We start from the raw sequence: 19,716 nt of genomic DNA, 5'->3' as shown, positions 1-19,716 counted from the left end.
AAATCGTATTCCCACTTTCGATAAGGGTGGGATGGGCTAATGTTTTTAACTGACTTTACGAGACTTGGAAAAGCTGCACTCTGGGCAAACGGCAAATATACATACTTGATACATACATGAAAACTCTTTGAATGCCAGAAGATTTAAACGTTTTTTTTTGAAAATTGTATTTAATAAAAAAAAGAAAAAAAGAAATATCCACAAAAAAGTCAACAGTACAACCAGAAAAGATTTACCTGCAACCAGGGGCGGACTGACAACTCATGGGCCCCCCGGGCAATAGGAGATTATGGGGCCCCCAGGCAATCTGATTATGGGGCCACACAGTATACACAGACATGTTTCTATTGGCTGAGAAGGTACTGGAGAGGTGGGGCAGCTATAATCTCTGGATTTTTAGACCAAAAGGATGTCGGTAAGGGACATATCAGAGACAGATGTAAAAAAAAAAAAAAAAAACACAAATTTTTACATACTTTCCCTGGTTTTACTGAGGCTGGCAACCCTGATGAGGCCCCCTAGTGGCATGGGGCCCTCGGGCAGTGCCCCAGTGGCCCAGTGGTCAGTCCACCCCTGCCTGCAACTAGTACAGCATATTCCTCATCCTAAAGTCAGAATCACAGAAATAAACTAAAGATTGTAATAAAATAGAGGCGTTTTAGTGCCAGAGTCCACACATTATGTCTGAGGTAGAAGTCATGAGAAAGGTAGATACACACATAATCAATACCCATGGATAATAAGGAATGCCAAAAGATTTCAGGTTTCAGTCTTGTGATTTATGCATCTCGGCCTCATGGGTCACCTTTCCACTTCTAGCATGCTAATTGAAAAGTAGATCAGCATCATCACTGATAAACCACTGATCAGGCAGGTCATAAAGTAAGCTAGACCGGGCCATGGTAGACATGGCTGTGAGTTGTGGCAAGAAGGTGCAACTCACAAGTTCCTTGGGCATGTAAAATTGTCCCCATATGTATTTTAACTGTACATTTCTATTTTGCCTATCCATAGACAAATGTTTTTTTACTGAATTGTCTACCTCAATAAATGGTGTCCTGCATGTATTCATAATTCTTCACCATTGTCATGGTGTGCTTGAAAACTGGGATGTATCTAAAATATAAAGGCAGACACTAGGGAAGTTAAAAGCAGCAACTGCCTCCTGCACTCCTGGTGAGTGGACCTCCTTTCCTAACGCTTCCTCGGTGTTGGAATTTGCCTATTAATGTGCCCTGAACTTCGGGGGTTCCATGGATCTTTATAGGACATTTACTACAGGAAGGTACTACACTTTATTCGGACAGTTAGTTTACAGGTGTACATTAAAAAAATATAATTTTGGCATTTCCAACAGAACAACTTAATCAGCAAATATTGATCAGTTAAACAGAAATTTCTTGATAATTTTATGTGGTGCAAACAGTTGTGCTTATCTAAAGCCAGCCATAAACGATGTGATTTGCTTTCCTGCAGCCATGGGTCATGCAATCAGTGCTGATGGGGGAATCTCTCCTGTGGAACTTTTGTGTTCTGGTGGTAGGAACCGTACTGGCTGGGAGAACACCGTGATTATTGCTAGTGGCTAAAGCATGATGGGGCAATGACATCAAAAGGGGCGTGCCCTCCAAATTACATCATCGGGTGGGCCAGCCCCATGCCAATAGAAATTGCACACTGCGGACCCAGCATTACATCGGGAGATCGTGTCGAGTCAACATCGGAAGAAGAGCCAGCAAAAGAGCCAGAAAACAGCACAGAGAGGAGAAGAACCAGAGGGGAGAAGGATCGGCAAAGGGAGAATGTCATCAGAAGAGCCAGAGCTGCCTTAATAAAATACGTTAAATGCAATGTTTAGTGTGTTTATTTTTTACCCTTTTTTTCTTAGGTGAATGGGTAGGGGTACGATGTACCCCATACTCATTCACTTAAGGTGGGGGGCCGGTGTCTGGGGGCCCCCTTATTAAAGGGGGTTTCCAGATTTGGATAAGCCCCCACCCACAGACCGTTTTTAAGCTGCAAAAAAGCCACTGTGAAAACGTCCATGTGTATGAGACCTTATAAGTCAGTTGGCTACCTGCATTCTGGAGTGACTACAGTCCCCTAAGAGGCTTACTATTTATATTTTTTAATACTATTCATCATACCTTCTTTAGGTAATGTATAGAATGCTGCTGTCAGTATATACTGGTCAGCAGCTGATTGGCTGCCGCAAATGATCAAGGAACATTTTCTTACATGTCCCTTTGACAGAAGTAAATCAACTGATGGATTTCTATTCAGCAAGGGCTGCCAAACGCTGACCAAAATTTGGTAGAACCCTTGAGAACCAGACAAATTTTGAATAGGGTATGGTTTACCTGCAGTGTCATTAAACCCATATCATTAAAAACTGTCAGTAAATTGTGTATTACATGCTGTTCAGTCATAATCGGTCACAATGAGATTTGTTTTCTGTATTCTGCAAAAAATACTTGGTTGATTCTGCTGTTCGCTGTGTCTCCCTCGTCTGTGTCCTCGCTGCAGCCTGAGAATGTGTAGACCAGCTGTTGCCACATCTACTGAGCATGCTCCAGTTTTAGTTCCCTCCTAAGCTGTTCATTTCCTCTTTTTTTTGCTTATCTGTGCAGCCCATGTGACTATTGAGTCACACATGTGGGCGTGTGACAGCTATGCCTAGATAGCGTACACCATGTTTCTGCACAAAAATAATACAATTTTGAGCGTACATACATATTTGTGTGATTTAAAACTCCTATTTGATTCTAATTATGTATTTTTCCTCTGTATTTCAAAGGTTATTTTTATTTTTTTGAACATGCAAGAAATAGCAGAGCACTAGAAGCTCCTCCTGGTTATGTTTCCCTGCAGACAGGCTGGGAAAGAGCTAGGTCATGTGACTGCTGTATATCAATTATGGGGGAAAAGGGTACTTCAGTGCCATCATCCATATTCAGAAAGAGCAAGGATAATGGAAATTGAACCGTGTGTGTTTAGAATCACTTTAAAGTGGTTGTAAACCCTTACAAACCACTTTGACCTACAGGTAAGCCTAGGTTAAGGCTTACCTGTAGGTCCGAGAAATATATCCTAAACCTACACGTTTAGGAGATATTTACAAAAAGACAGGCACTGCTGTCATTGACGCATGTGCCATAGACAGCGGCGCACAGGCGCACTGAGCATGCTGCTGCTAACGGCGATATGCCGTTAGTGGCGGCTCCCGTGCGCATGCGATACCCGGAAGAAGATGTACGCTTTGTGCTACAGGGGACATCGGTGACATTGATGGCTCCTGTGTCAGGAAAGTGACACATAATGGGCTACTATGCGATGCATAGTAGCCCATTATGCTTTCTTTGCAGGGAGACAAAGAGGAAGTAAACCCATCAGGTAGGTTTACTTCCTCTTTTTAAGTGATGTTCAGGGGTTGAGCAGGAGACCAGAAGCTACCACTAGAAAGATCCAAAAATAACAGTGTGTCCTAAAGTTTCTTGGTGTGATACCAAACAGTATGTTTTAAAGGCAGCCATAAAATACTGGAGTTGAACATTTGTTTGAAGTAGAAATGGGGTCCATCAGTTTTAGAAGTGAAGTATAGCCAAAGCCATTTTGGCTGTACTTCTCTTGTAGGTCACAAGAGTGCAGTTCGTTCTGCACTCCTGTAACTCCTTTTCGGGCAAAAACAGGCTAACTCCCACTGTCTATGAGAATGAGGAAGTATCTAGAGGAGATGGTATGTATCGTAGGGTGACACTACGAACACACCAGTATTAATGTGTCAACATCCCGATATGGGTTACATAAGGAAAAAAGACTAAGTAATATTTCTAATACTTTTTTAGATTGAATACTCATGTTCCGTATAAAGTCCACCCAATATTAGTAGTTTTTCCTTATGTAACTCCCACTGTCAGCTGACGTCAAAGAGCCGGTCCAGGCTCTAAAAAGATCACAACCATATAGTCAAGATCCACCCAGATGCCTGTACGGTGAGTGGCTGAGAGCCTGAGCCAGCAGCTCTCATCCCCTCCACAGCCCAGTGCTCCAATAGTCCCTGGCTCTCCGCTGAATGAAGGCTGAAAACTGAGTGGTCAGTGGTCTTCGATCGCTCAGTTCTCAGTCTTAGATAAGGCGGATGACAGAGGCAGCATCGGACCGATTCTGTATCCAACTAGGGGAGTATAATTTTTTTTTTTTTTCCCCTAAACCTATACTTTTCTTTTAAGCTGCTTGGACTGAACAGTATCTAATTTATCAAGAATGATAGGTTTCTGTAGAATACCATTGAAATCTTGCACAGTTGGCAGATGCAGGGATATCCATTTTGTAAGGATACATTTCTTTAGCTGCTATAATGTAAATCAGTTCAAACTTGATAAATTTCTGCCCTGCATCCGTGCCTACGGTGCCCGCACCAATTGCCTGTAAAAGAGCTACGATAGGATATAGTTTTCTATTGTGGAAGATAATTTTATTCATAGTATAAAATGTTCTCTGCCAAAACGTTTGGCTGTAGGGGTATAGCCATAGAATGTGATTGACATCAATGTATGAATATTGGCATTAACCACACACTGAACATATGTTGTAGGACGTCTCCACTTCAGAGAAATGTCAAAAGCACAGTATGCCCTGTGAATAATTTTTGTAATGTTTTTTCTCGCCAAGTTTCATTTGCGCAATAGCTTTTCTAGTGCTGGCCCAGCCATTTTCCAAATAAATCGAAAGTGATGTCGGTAGGGAGGTAAAAATGTTTTACCCATGCCAAAACTTTGATTTCTTTAGAGACATCATGGCACAGAGCATTCCTTAGAAAAGCATATATTGAGGATGTTGAATATTTGGCAGTCCGGGCTTGAGTAATTGTGACAAGTATTGAGGCAAGTGTAGGGACAAATTTTAGCCTAACACTTGTGTTAAGTTATTGGCAAGTTGTACATAGCAGAGAAAGTAAAAAGTTGGAATGAATTTAGCTTGTATAAGGGAGAATGGCAGTGTTGGCTATCGTGGTCCAAGATGTCTATTTTTTTGCCTCTGGACTCCCAAAATACAAAAGACTCTTAACTGCTGGCCTTGAGGAAATCCCAGGGCAGATCGTGTGAGCAGTAGGAGGGTTATATGGCCAGTACTATGACGAATTTTGTTCACCCCCCGGTAGGTATGTTCTTTGTGTTAGGTGACAACATTTTAAGGGGGGGAAGGTGAATAATGCCCATTAGCTACCAAGGGTGTGTGATATGGACCTCCACAGTGGTATTTATAAAAAACATGAGTGCCATTGATCCAGTCTTGGGATTCTTATTAAACTTGCCAAATTAAATTTACGAATGTTGGGTAAATTCAAGCCCTCCTGCTTCTTCAGGAAGTGTAGTTTGTATTTAGTAACCCAAGGTTACTAATTGGGGTTTTTGTTATCTGCATCAGGACAAAGGGGATGGTTTGAATTTTAATAAAGGAGCTTGGAAAAACTCTTAATTTTATTGAAGTGTCCGTGCCATAGAAATCATCATAATTTATGATGACCCGTACACACAATCTGATTTTCTGACAGCAAATGTTGGATGTAAGCTTGTTGGCAGAAAATCCGACCGCGTGTATGCTCCATTGAACATTTGTTAGCCAACTTTTGTTGGTGAAAAGCCGCCAACAGGTTCTCAAATTTTCCGCCAACAAATATTTGTTTTCGGACTTTCCGATCATGTGTGTACACAAGTTCGTCGTCCAAATACTTGAAAGTGTGTTTTAACTGGTTGTATTCCATATTGCCATAGACACAAACGATTATGTAGCGTAGGTGTCACTAAATGGCAAAAATAGATAAAAACATAGGGTGCACTGGCCTAGTGCATTATCCAACAACAAATTTATTGAATATAAAATATAACTTCTCACACGTGTAGGTAGTAAAATCACTCCTCTAGCTGCTAAAAGTGGCTGCAATCCCCCAGCTTTGTCAAAGCCTCTAGCTCAAGGAGGACCTCACCAGGATCCCTCTGGCTAAGCTGGTTATTGCACTAGACCGGTGCTCCTGCTGTTTTAATTTATTTTCTTCAGTGTTCTGAGGACAACCCCAGTCCTAGAGAGCAGCAAGGCTTTATAGTAATATCCACTTCTAACATCAGAGTTCTCTTCTGGTTTGGACCATCACACCAATGTGCAGGAGAATATCATTTCTGTCATTTATGTTGGGCACGAAATGGGGAACCACAGTCCGGACCAGGACCTAGTAACAGTCCTATCTGGATTGCCACGTCTGCATCATTCAGTAGCCTTGGTGTCTCTCCCTTTCCATATCTTCGCCCAGCTGCCCTGTAGTCTCCCTATTTCTATCCTGATTCCCCCCCCCCCCCCCTCGCCACAGCCGATGGCAGGTGGTGGTAAGCAAAGCAGCTCTGTGCTGCGAAAGGGCTGAGAATACTGATGTGAAGGAGGAGGGTTGTGATGGCCGAGGAGGCCTGAGGACACTGATGGGAAGTGGGGGCTATGATGTGAAGGCTGGGGGTATGACGTAATAAGGGGGTAAATTTGATATAAGGAGGAGTTTGTGATCTGAAGGGGGCCTGTGATACGAGTGGGGGGCGGGGGCTGAGGCCATTCATGTAAAAGGAAAAGGGGGCTTTGATCTGAAGGGGGGGACCAGGGACACTGATCTCAATGAATTTGTGAGATAAAAGGGAGGGTGTAATGCAGATGTGTACATGGGGGGAATTTGGCTGTGATGTGAAGCATCTGATTTGTAGTACAAACATGAAATTTGGACCTCCGCTGGAAGAAGATTTTACTGACTGGACCTAGGTGACTTTTAATTCAGTACCCCTGATCTAGTGGATCTGATGCAGTGAGAAATTTATCTTTTGGCATAGTTGATTTTGAGGCCTAAGAATGAGTCAAAGTACTCAATGAGCGTTGTGTAGGGATTTTATTGTCTGCCATGAAAAGTAAAACATTACTGGCAAATAGTGCCTTTTTCAACTGTGATTTGTCCTATAGGAATGTGTTCAAGCACATCTGTTTTAAAAGTAATCTAGCAAGAGGTTCAATAGCTGAAAAATATTAATGGGAACAGTGGGCATCTCCGGTACCTTTCTGAAGTGCAATAAAGGAGGCTAGAGCGCCCTCTAGATCGATTCTAGCAGTAGGGAAGGAGTATTGGATATAGATAAAATTGGAAAAAGAACTGAAAGCCCCAATAAACTAGGACATTTTTTATAGCCGCATTCAATTTATATTGTCAAAAGGATTGCAAGGATTCAATTTGTTTCTGTGTCAATCCAAGTCAGCTAAAATCTTAGGTATTTTGTGTCTTGGGTTAATAAGTGAAACTGGGTGACCTGCCCTCCTTCCTTTCCAGTAAGTGGATAGGTCTTGTCTGTGATTATATGGTGGCACAGGGAATCTAGCAGTTTGCCAACCTGTTCTATTAGCTTGAAAAACTTGTTCATCGGGCCATCAGGGGCCTCGACACCGGCAGAGTATGCAATAACCCTCATTACCTTCAGTGATTTGGCCTTTCGACAAGTGAAGATTATCTTCTGCCAGTCATGGGAGGGGTGCATTTTTTTAGAAAATCATCTCCCTATAGGGAGGTGGTGAAGTTTTCAATTTATAAAATGTGATCGTGTCTAAAAACCTCCACTAAATCTGAAGGCCTGGTCTTAAAGAGGAAGTAAACCCTGATGGGTTTACTTCCTCTTTCATTCCCTGCAAAGCATAATGGACTACTGTGCATCGCATAGTAGCCCATTATGTGTCACTTACCTGACACAGGAGCCAGCGAAGTCACCGCATCCATCTTCTCGGTGGGTCTCGCAGCTCCGCCGCTGTCATTTGGTGAAGCCGCGATGATGTCACTCCCGTGCATGCGCACAGGAGCCGAGACGCGCGGCATCTTCGTTATCGAGGATGCTACGCTCAGTGCGCCTGCGCGCCGCTGTCCATGGCGCATGCGCCGTAGACAGCGGTGCCCGTCTTCGGGCAAATATCTCCTAAACCGTATAGGTTTGGGAGATATTTCTTGGACCTACAGGTAAGCCTTAATCTAGGCTTACCTGTAGGTCAAAGTGGTTTGTAAGGGTTTACATTATATAGAAGGCTTGGTCTTAACATTGCCATCCTGGCCATTCCTAGCAAGCAGTCAGCCTGACTTGTTCCCATATTTAAAAAGGGGACATCTCCAATCTTTAATTATTTTCACCCACATATGTGAGTGTTTAGCAGCTTTCCAAATTTGAGTGATTCTGGCCCGACATATTACCCTTGCAGATATGATATGCACATTAACCACTTAAGGACCGCCTTACACCGATGTACGTCGGCAGAATGGCACGGCTGGGCACAAGCACGTACCGGTACGTTGCTCTTTAAGTGCCCAGCCATGGGTCGGGAGTGCGCCAGCGGCGGCGTGCTCCCAACCTGGTCCTGAGCTCCGTGACCATGGCTGTGGGACCAGCGGACCCGATCGCCGCTGGTGTCCCGCAATCGGGTCACAGAGCTAAAGAACAAGGAGAGGGCTGTGTAAACAAATCTCTCCCCGTGCTTCCTACTGTTGCTGTCACCGATCGTCTGTTCCCTTTTATAGGGAAAGACGATCAGTGACGTCACATGCCAGGCCACGCCCCCCTACAATTAAAAAACGCATAACACCTTCACTGCCCCCTAGTGGTTAACTCCTTCACTGCCAGTGTCATTTACACAGGAATCAGTGCATTTAAATAGCACTGATTGCTGTATAAATGACAATGGTCCCAAAAATATGTCAAAAATGTCCGATGTGTCTGCCATGATGTCACTGAAAATCACTGATCGCCATTACTAATAAAAAAAAAATATTAATAAAAATGCTATAAAACTATCCCCTATTTTGTAAACGCTATAATTTTTGTGCAAACCAATAATCGCTAATTGTGTTTTTTTTACCAAAAAGATGTAGAATAATACGTATTGGCCTAAACTATATTTTTTGGGGATATTTATTATAGCAAAAAGTAAAAAATAATTTTTTTTAAAAATTGTCGCTCTATTTTTGTTTATAGCGCAAAAAATAAAAACTGCAGAGTCGATCAAATACCATGAAAAGAAAGCTCTATTTCTGGGAAAAAAAGCACGCCAATTTTGTTTGGGAGCCACGTCGCATGACCGCGCAGTTTGTCAGTTAAAGCAACGCAATGCCAAATCGCAAAAAGGGGCTTGGTCCTTTGGCTGCAAATTGGTCCGGGACTTAAGTGGTTAAGGGGGATTTATCAAAACTGTAGTAGAATCTGGAGAAGTTGTGATTGGCAAGCAATTAGCTTCCATCTTTCGCTTTCAAAGTTAAAGTGATCAAGTTAAAGGTAGAAGCTTAACAGTTGCCATGCACAGCTGCTCCAGATTCTGTCCACTCCAGTTTTTATACATTTCCCTCATTGTGCTTTATCATAGGACTCTATATTGAAAAATGCATTAAGTGTCACTGTTTTGTAAGTGATGAGGGAATTTCGAGATTGGAGTAGGGGGTCATGCATCCTGGTGATGTAATAGTCATTGGAGTGTGATGAGATATTGTATTGGTATCGATCTTAAACCCATGGCACTACTACAGACCTGCTCCTCTCCCTTGTTTATGAACTGACTGGTAGTCTACTCAAAAAAGTCAGTCTTTACACCATATTAAAGAAAATAGTTGAATGAGAGCCGCACTCCAATATCTGTTCTTTTGAGTAATTTTGTCCAAACATCCACAGTGCAGCTGCAACCATGATTTTTCCCCTAAAAAAACGACAGCCTCCTTAACGCGTTTCATCAGATATGGCTTGATCACAAGGATCGCATTAAGAAGGCGATGGTTTTGAGTGGAGACAACATGGATGCAGCTGCACTGTGAATTGTTGCATAAAATCAAGCAGTATGTCACCGCAATTACATCACGTGCCTGATTAAGGGGTCCTGCGTGGCTCCAAGCGTCACATAACCATGATGTGATCACTGAATAAGCTTTTGCACCCGTTTTGGAGATCTTGGTGTACAAGCGACATTTACTATATTACCAAAAGTATTGTGACACCCGCCTTTACACGCACGTGAACTTTAATGGCATCCCAGTTTTAGTCCATAGGGTTCAATATTGAGTTGCCCTACCCTTTGCAGCTATTACAGCTTTAACTCTTCGGGGAAGGCTGTCCACAAGGTTTAGGAGTGTTTCTATGGGAACGTTTGACCATTCTTCCAGAAGCGCATTTGTGAGGTCAGGCACTGATGTTGGACCAGAAGGCCTGGCTCGCAGTCTCCGCTTTAATTCATCCCAAAGGTGTTCTATGGGGTTGAGGTCAGGACTCTGCACAGGCCAGTCAAGTTCCTCCACCTCAAACTCGCTCATCCGTGCCTTTATGGACCTTGCTTTGTGCACTGGTGTGCAGTCATGTTGGAACAGGAAGGGACCATCCCCAAACTGTTCCCACAAAGTTGGGAGCATGAAAATTGCCCAAAATGTCTTGGTATGCTGATTCCTTAAGAGTTCCCTTCACTGGAACTAAGGAGCCAAGTCCAACCCCTTAAATATAACCCCCCCCCCTGCACCAAATTATATGGACCAGTGCACAAAGCAAGGTCCATAAAGACATGGATGAGTGAGTTTGGAGTGGAGGAACTTGACTGGTGTGCACAGAGTTCTGACCTCAAACTAATAGAACACCTTTGGGATGAATTAGAGTGGAGACTGCGAGCCAGGCCTTCTCATCCAACATATGCCCCTGACCTCACAAATGCGCTTCTGGAAGAATGGTCAAACATTCCCATAGACACACTCCTAAACCTTGTGGACGGCCTTCCCAGAAGAGTTGAAGCTGTTATAGCTGCAAAGGGTCGGGCAACGCAATACTGAACCCTACAGGCTAAGACTATGATACCATTAAAGTTCATGTGCGTGTAAAGGCAGGCGTCCCAATAATTTTGGTAATAGTGCATTTCTTGCTGTAAACATTCTCGGTTCCAGCCTGTTGTCGCCACAGCACCCTTCTATACCTACAGCCGGTTATCGGGAACGTGTGTTGTTGGAAATATTATACATGTGTTTGAATAAAATGACTCGGAAGAGCAGAGATTGAAGTGCGGCTCTCATTCATCTAGTATCTTTAATGGAAGCAATCTGTTTAACATGTAAATGGATAGACTGTCCAACCAACATAACGTTAAGGGAAAGATAAAATCCAGTTAAAAAATACAATTTTGTACAAAACTCTATCGTGCAGGTGGGAAAGTCTCCAAGGAAGGATCCGTTAGATCCAGAGTCTCCAAAAATGATGAAATGCCAAATCTTGAGCAGCTGTGGAGGCACTCAAATGTTGTCACTTGTCTTCTGCAATATTTCATATAGTGTTAAAGTCCTCTCCAACTATGACCTAAGAACTTTGTTGACATTACAGAGGTTTGGAGGTCACGTACAGTAAAAAAAATTGAGTTTTTGGAATTGGGGCCATAAATTAATGAGTTTCGTTATCAACATGGTGGTAAATTGGTTCATGATGTAGATCCATGGTTCTGGACATATTCTTGGGACTCCGCCTTGCATCATCAAGCAGAATGCTTTGCTGACAAAACCCATCATTTTCCCAAAGTGACTTGTTCTTCTTCCTGTGTCTGCAGTAGCATTACAAGGCTAATTAAAATTGATTACGCTAAATTCAGAATTACGGCATCCATTTTTTATAAACATAATTGGCTACATATAAAAACTCCTAAATATTACAAAAGTGGGACAGCTTGACAGAAACTGACAAGAAAACTCACTTATATAACAAACAGCGGTGAAATAAAAAATTTTTTTTATTCAAAACTGTAGCCAAAGCAGCTAAAAAGGCTTGTAAACTGTTAGTCAAACGAAATCACTATACTTAGAGTAGCACTTGTGTAATGCCCCGTTCACACGATCAGATTTTCCGACAACAAATGTTGGATGTGAGCTTGTTGGCTGAAAGTCAGACCGTGTGTACGCTCCATGAAACATTTGTTGTCGGACTTTCTGCCGACAAATGTTGAACAGTAGGTTCTCAAATTTTCAGCCAACAAATTTTGTTGTCGGACTTTCCGATCGTGTGTACACAAGTTCGTTGGACAAACGTCCATTCTTGCTCGGAATTAATGCTCACCAAACACAACATTAGTAGAAGGAGCCCAAAGGGTGGCGCATGAATATTGAACTTTCCTTTTTATCGGCTCGCCGTACATCTTGTACGTCACTACATTCGTAATTGTTGGCCAACACTTGTGTGACTGTGTGTATGCAAGACAAGTTTGAGCCAACAACCTTTGGACAAAAATCGGAAAAATCTGAAAATCTGATTGTGTGTACAGGGAGTAGTGCAACATTCACATGCTTTAGATAAGACAGAGCCCTTCTGCATGCGCCGAAGAGCTATCCAAACACCTAATTTCAGTTGTACAGTGAACCCCTTATGGTTTGATACACCAATCAAATCTAACAAGTATTTGCTCTTATTTTTATTTTCTCCTCTTTTTATCTTCCTTTTGTTGCTTCTAAATTCTGCTGATCCCCTGCCCCAATAAAGAGGAAGTAAACTCTCCCACTCTGATGCTTCTCTTCACTTAGTCCATTATAATAAGTAATTATCAGACTATAGCCACTGTAATTCAGCCCAAATCACATATTACTTAGTGTTTAAAGAAACTTTAAAAAAACTTGTTTCCACCATCTTAAGTATTGTTTTCTGAGTCCACAGTGGAGTGTATTTCCGCCCTTACATTGAGCACTTCCTGTACTGTTAACCAAGCCTCCTTCTCAATCCAACGTTTCTATGGCAACCCTGCTTCCCTGTTCATAGCTGACTTGTTTTATTTCATAGTATTTACTTGTGCCGATGTCTAATGTTTCCCTTTGTCAGTCTTATCAGCTTCAGCTTCAGCTGATAAGACTGCAGTAATGGCCAAGTTTACACTGCATGTCAGGTCACATGGTGTGTAGGGGGAAGCTCTGAATGATTCTGAAGTCTCCTGGGAGTTCAGTGGTGTGCTGTAGGAAGTCCTGATAACAGATAGATAAGCACATAGAGAGTGTGCCGTAAATCAAGGGCGATCTGGGCATGCTCAGTGACTTCATTCTAAAGAACAAAAAGGATTACAACAATACTAAGCAAGTAAGGAGATATCTACAAGCAGTGTTCATTAGGGTTTTTTTATGCTGATTTACATGGGACAAAGTTGTGGGGGAGCGTTTACAACCACTTTAAGCAGCAGTGTCTTGTCTACATTCCAGTGATGGCTGCATTACCTTTTTCAGGGTGGTTTCCTTATGGCGACAATGAATGTTGTAAAAGCCACTTGTAGTCCCCATTAAATTCCTGTTTAGCTGGCCATACCCCATTCAATTTTCTTATGCATTTTCCTTTAGATTTACCTTCAACTATGTAGTGCAGGGGCCTGCCTGATTGTATACAAATTGGAAGGGTTTAGGTTTGACCTCGTATTATATGGTTTTGGTAAATTTAAAAGAAAGTTGTACAAGGAAAATTGTATGGCTAGCCTTTGATAGAGTGACAACGCAGGAGCATAATCTGGAGTCCAGGACAAAGCATTGTCACCCATAACAAAAAGTGTCCGTTTAGAACGGGGTCACCAGGAATTATTATTGAACACGGCACAACTAAAAATTACTTCTGAAATTATGTTATGTTTATAGATTTTACATTATTTTGGTTGGGTTTACTTTTTCTTGAAATAAAATTTTAGTTATGTAGATACATTTGTCCAAACATAGTATCAAATGATTGTTTTCTACATGCCATTAATTGTTCCGATGTTTGGCCATTGTTTTAAAGGTCCATCTGCAGATTTCAGCCCCTTAGCTACCTGTTTTTTGTATTTATTTTTTCCCTTGCTTTTTTTGTTTTGTTTTTAAAATTAGCAAAATGTTATTTTGCTTGGCAGAAATGAAACTGTTTCTCTCAAATCCTTTTCAGCCTCCCGATATCCTAAAACCCCTCCCTATGCAGTGCCAGCAGAGGACGATCCTCACTATGGTAGGATGACTATGTAGAGTGATGTTGGTGTGGCTTTCTGGCATGTTGCCCGCAGCTTCACGCTTGCCATTTTACGTTTTGTTCCACGTGACTTTTGCAGCTCTGTATGTTACTTTTTTAAGGAGGAACCACATCTCTGCTAAATGCAGCCTGTCATTTTGGACTTTTTATGGCATCCCATATGCAGCAAGAACAGATATTTTGTTGGATATGATGACATTTGTTCTAAACCTTTGCAATTGCCTAACATCTAATGCAGAATCCTGAAAAACATTCAGTGGTCAGTGCCTAGGTTTCAGATCTTACATTTATTTAATTTTTTTTTATTTTTCATGTCTCCTTCATTTTTTTTATTTCATTTTTTTAGCTCTTTGGCTACACCTACCTGGGCCAATTCTTAATGTAATTTTTATTAGAAAACTAGACTATGCTTTTCCAAAGATAAATCTACATTACAATACAATAAGGCTTTCGTAATGCAAACTTTACTTTTAGAAATCATTAAGCAAATATTCACTGGTCTCAGGAAAGAAAAAAAATAAGAAAAGTAGTCGCCCTAAATCAGGGGTCTCAAAACTTTCTAAACAAGGGACCAGTTTGCCGTCCTTCAGACTGTCTGGGGGCCAGAACGTCACCATTGGGAGTAGAAAATTCTTTGGTGTCAATAGCAGTTTACAGTGCTTCATCATTGGTATTGGTGGAAGAAATAGTTGGTATCAAGGGAAGGAATAGTTGCCCCATCATTGGTGTCAGTGTAAGGAATGGTGCCCTATTGTTGGTGTCCAAGGGCTGGATAAAGGCAAGGAAATGGCTGCATCTGGCCGCTGGACCACAGTTTGGAGACTACCGTCCTAGATAATGCTAGAGATAACACATCCATCCATGGAAAAACATAGTACCTGCTCACCATATGAATACAGAAATCATTTCAAGACCTGCCAATTTGATTGTATGGATTACAAATGGTTATAAAGTAACAACATCCAGAGCCGTAGTTTATGAATCATTTCTTGTAAGGTATCCAGAAGCTGTACTTGTGCTATATATACCAACAACAAGATAAATGGGGAACCTGGACAAATTTAATCTCTTACTACAATGAGATTTTCCACTGACTGGCAGTCATCTGAATAGGCTAGAGCCACACAGATTTTTTGTTGGTCCTTCTACTAAAATCTCTACTAATTGAACAAATTTCTCCCTATGGAATAGGCTACAGAGGTTGCATGCAGCAGTATCTTGCAGAGATAGACAGATTATTGCAGTGTATAGAAAAAGGTGAGCTTGGTTATATGTGCCCTATTAATCCAGAAGGAAAAGGGCGATGCGTCTATTGTGGTAACTCATCACAATTATTCTGCAAGCAAGATGTATGGACAAAAAAAAAGTTCCATTGCCTTGGAAAATGTTGCTTTTCAAAACCCCAAAAATAATTTCATCCCATGTCAAATGTGTTTTGGCATTTAATGTGTTTTCCATTAAAGCGGAGTTCCACCTATATTTTTCACTCCTCACCATGCATCACTAATGTGCATCCTTAAAATTAATTGGCAATTTATTACTTTTTTTTTCTGTTCACTTACCTGGATTATGCCTATATCTAATTTCACTTCCTCCTTTAGGGGTCGCGGCGCCATATGTCATTTCCGGCTCTGTATTGGCTCCTGGGAGATCTTAGTCAGCTTGACATGGCACTTCTCCCATAACATTTAACATTGGCATCAATGGAAAATCTTGGTCAGCTTGACATGACACGGATCCAGTAACATTTAACATTGACATCTATGGAAAATCTTGGTCAGCTTGATATGACACTGGAACAGTGCCATGTCAAGCTGACCAAGATTTCCCATAGAAGTCAATGTTAAATGTTACTGGAGCCATGTCAAGCTGGCCAAGATTGCACTGCACATGCACAAGATTGGCAGGTACATGGGTAGCCAGCATGCACGGACTCCAGGAAGGAGGACACTACGGCTTTAGATTCCCACACTGGAGATGGCTGTGCTGTGCAGGAACTTCACAAAGTAAGAAAATGATGCTGCACAAATAGAAAACTGGGCATAGTTTACAGCATACCTTTGTTACATTGCATGAGGCATGAGTATTCTAGGGGTATTTTTTTATCTTAAAAGTCACATTTTGACCGGAACGCCGCTTTACTTGTTTTTTTTTTATTCTTATTTATCAAAATAACACACATGACAAGACATTATGAATGGGTACAAATAGACCATGAAGAACAATCTTAGCAAAATGAAATAAAAAAAAAAACCATAGAAGAAGCGTGTATAGAAGGTTGCACTGCAAAAATAATGGGTCACTAGCAACATAAAGGTACACTTCCCAATCAAAACTACCATTGAGATGAAAGCTGTTAGACCTCATTAAATCCCACATACATCGTAAAATAGAGGCTAGTGAGATAAGTTCAGGTGGAGAACAAGATTCAGAACCTGTACACATGGTCATGTCAGACCCATGGTATCAACTCACACCAGAAAATGTTTTAAAATATTTTTAATGGGGAGAGTGACACCCTAGGGCAGTGATTCTCAACCAGGGTTCCGTGGAATCCTAGGGTTCCTCTAGAGGTTTCTAGGGGTTCCTTCAGCATTGGGCAATTTCATCCATTCGGGCTTGGTGGTACTAGTAATCTCATTTCCTCTGTAGATTCTGGACAAATGTCATTCTCCTAACATTGTCTTGGTCATATAGAGCGTTATGGTGGCCATAACTATAACTCATTTTTTTTAAATGTCTATTTGAAATTAGAAACAAATATTTGTGTAATAATTTTTCTTAGTGGTTCCTCACTAGACTTTAATCTTTCTCACAACTAATTTACAATCTGTTTTATTAAAATACTAGTTCAGTTGATTTTCTATTTGCCTACTCTAAAAAACTGACCTAAAAGGTATTCAGTACATGGTTGATTATAGACCATGTTGAAAAATCTGCAACCGATCTTAATTTCTTGCTCCTCCATTTGAACCTAAAAGATCAGAAATACCTTAATCTAAAAAGAACACCAGGAGATTAGACTAATGAAATTTATTGAAACGTGGTTATGCAACTGACTTTAAGTATAGCCTGGTGCACTTGGTTTTGACACAGGTAAGTATAAACGGTGGGGACAATTTATAAAGGAGAGCAGATGTGTATATATTTGCTCTACAGACAGACAAGGCTCTGCATTATATCTTAACCCTAAAATGCAGAGCATTGGTGTAGCGTTCCAGGAAGTATGCTCTACGTAATGCTTTAACAGAGGCCATTCACATGAGCGCAGGCAGTAGAGTAGAGGGCACATTTAAAATCCACATCACTGTGCCATTTTATAGATTGCCGCTTTAATTGTACTGCGCATTTCGTAGTTGATAATAAGTAAAATAAACTGTGTGCAGCCATATCTTTGTAGTGTTGCCCATCTCTAATGCCCCTTACAATTAATGCAAAGTAACTAGCAGCTAAGCACCTAATAGGGCAAGCCAGCATTTTAAACCACTTGCCACCCAAGCCAGTTCTGACACTTTCCTACATGTGAAAGCCATCATTTTTTTGCTAGAAAATTACTCAGAACCCCCAAACATATTATATATATATATATATATATATATATATATATATATATATATATATATATATATATAATGTTTGGGGGTTCTGAGTAATTTTCTAGCAAAAAAATGAAGAAAAGTGTTAAGTGTTGCCCATAGAGATCTCAACAGGAGGCACTTAGCATATAGTACATTACCAAAGCCCAAGTGTCCCCATATCTGCAATCACAGTACAAGCAGAGAAAGCCGGATAAACTTGTTATTTTGATCTCTATCAATATTTAAGACAAATATATGTTTTTTTTTTTTTTTCCCCAATTAAAAACTGGACAGTTGAGAAAAAAAGGAATGCCAAATTTTTTTTGTTGGTTCAACTTTAACCACAGGCTTCTTCTCTGATCTCGCCTGGGCGATCAGGGAGCTGCAGAATGAATGAATCCGCTGACAGCAGCGGTGGTTTACCATAGAACTTGCCATGGACCAGATGGTCCCTGGTCATCTCTATGACTCTCAAGGGCCAGAAGCGACATGATAAACACTGCCGTTTTTTTATTTATTTTTTTTGCTGGGAAGCCAAAGGTCGATCCTTTTTTTTTTTTAACTCAGGCTTTCCAGCATTGAGGAGAGTTCTGGGAACTTATAGACCCCCAGATATCTCTGTAAAGAGGACCTGTCATGCCCTATTCCAAGGAATATTTACATTCCTTCTAATGGGAATAAAAGTGATAAAAAATTTTTAAGGGAAAGTGTAAAAATATAAAATAAAATTTAAAGTGTCCTTGTCCCCTCGTGCTCCTACGCAGAAACAAACTCATACGTAGGTTGCGCTCGCATATGTAAACGGCATTCAAACCACACGTGAGGTAACGCCGCAATCGTTAGTTCGAGAGCAATATTTCTAGCACTGGATTACCTCTCTATCTCTAAACTGGTAACCTGTAAGCATTTTTAAAGCGTCGCTTATAGAGATTTTTAAGTACTAAAGTTTGTGCCATTCCTCTAGTGTGCGCAATTTCAAAGCGTGACAGTTATCTACTTACTGGCCATAACATATTTCACAATTATGTAAAATAAAAAAGGGGTAAATCTTATGCTTAGGTTTTTTTTTATTTATTTTTTTAATTCATGAAAGTCCCCCCCCCCCCCAAAATAGCGTTTGAAAAATTGCTGCACAAACACCATGTGGCATAAATTGAAATGGGCGCCATTTTATTCCCTAGGGTCTCTTCTAAAAAATAAATTATATATATATATATATATATATATATATATATATATATATATATATATATATATATATATATATATATATATAATTATACACACACAAAAAAAAATAAAAAATTATAATATATATATAAACAATTTTTTTTTCCTGCCTGATTTCCCCTGCATGTGATTGAGTGTTTTGAAACAAGTGCATGGTCCATGGAGCATGAGCAAAAAAAAAAAATGTCTTGTGCTTGTTTTTGCTGAAGTGTTGAGCTGCCAAAAAATAAAATATTTCCCAGCTAACTGGCACCTCTGTTAGGTGGATGCGGATGTGCTTTCTGATGTGTAGAATGGAGATCGATCTCTCTTTTTGTAAACGGACATCTACATTTCAGCTAGTCCTGGCAGGCGATTTGCTGAATTTATGACTTCTATCACACCGCTTCTGGCAAATCCTTCGATTCCCCAGATCAGTGCAATGGCAAGTATTTATTTTGCTGCTTTGCGTTGCTGCTGTCTTCTCAGATTGCTGATTAATCGGTGTAGAGGTGGACCATATGGCTGAGCTTAAAAATAAGGTTCCACACATGCTGCACATGGTGTCTTTTGAACCATATGTGATATTTAAGCTGGATGACTAATAAAGGGTTAAAAAAAAAACCCAGAAACCCTTTAGATATAGACAATTTGGGGAATTAAAATAAAGTCTTAATGCTTTTCTGTCAGTAGATTGCTTTGAAACTTCCTAATTCACGCAAAGCATTTGTGCCAGTTCCAGTAATGGGAACGGCACGGCTGACACATTTAGGTAATTCTAATGACTGCTATTTTATGAACCTGTAGCTATGGCAGCAACAACTTTCTAAAGAATTACCACTAGCCGGCAGAGTAGGAAACTGGCAGTAACTAAAGTGGAACTTAACCCACCAATTTAA

General features: G+C 40.8%; 1 protein-coding gene across 2 annotated transcripts in view; it reads left to right on the top strand.

Annotated features, from left to right (window-relative positions):
* TMEM65 (transmembrane protein 65) overlaps positions 1-19,716 on the top strand; it is a 189,925-nt gene that overhangs the window by 54,965 nt on the left and 115,244 nt on the right. The window contains exon 2 of one of the 2 annotated variants that reach the window (XM_077493305.1): positions 13,950-14,009. The exons of the other annotated variant lie outside the window; for it this stretch is intronic. Coding sequence (XP_077349431.1) covers positions 13,950-14,009 — 60 coding nt within the window. The remainder of the gene's footprint in view (positions 1-13,949; positions 14,010-19,716) is intronic. 2 annotated transcript variants of the gene reach the window in all.

The sequence above is a fragment of the Lithobates pipiens genome, unplaced genomic scaffold (assembly GCF_037356315.1).
Source record: "Lithobates pipiens isolate NorthernLeopardFrog02 unplaced genomic scaffold, aLitPip1_a1.2 Scaffold_19, whole genome shotgun sequence".
Lineage (NCBI taxonomy): Eukaryota > Metazoa > Chordata > Amphibia > Anura > Ranidae > Lithobates > Lithobates pipiens.
Note: the sequence above shows the minus strand (reverse complement) of the source record. Positions and strands in the feature narration are given on the sequence as shown.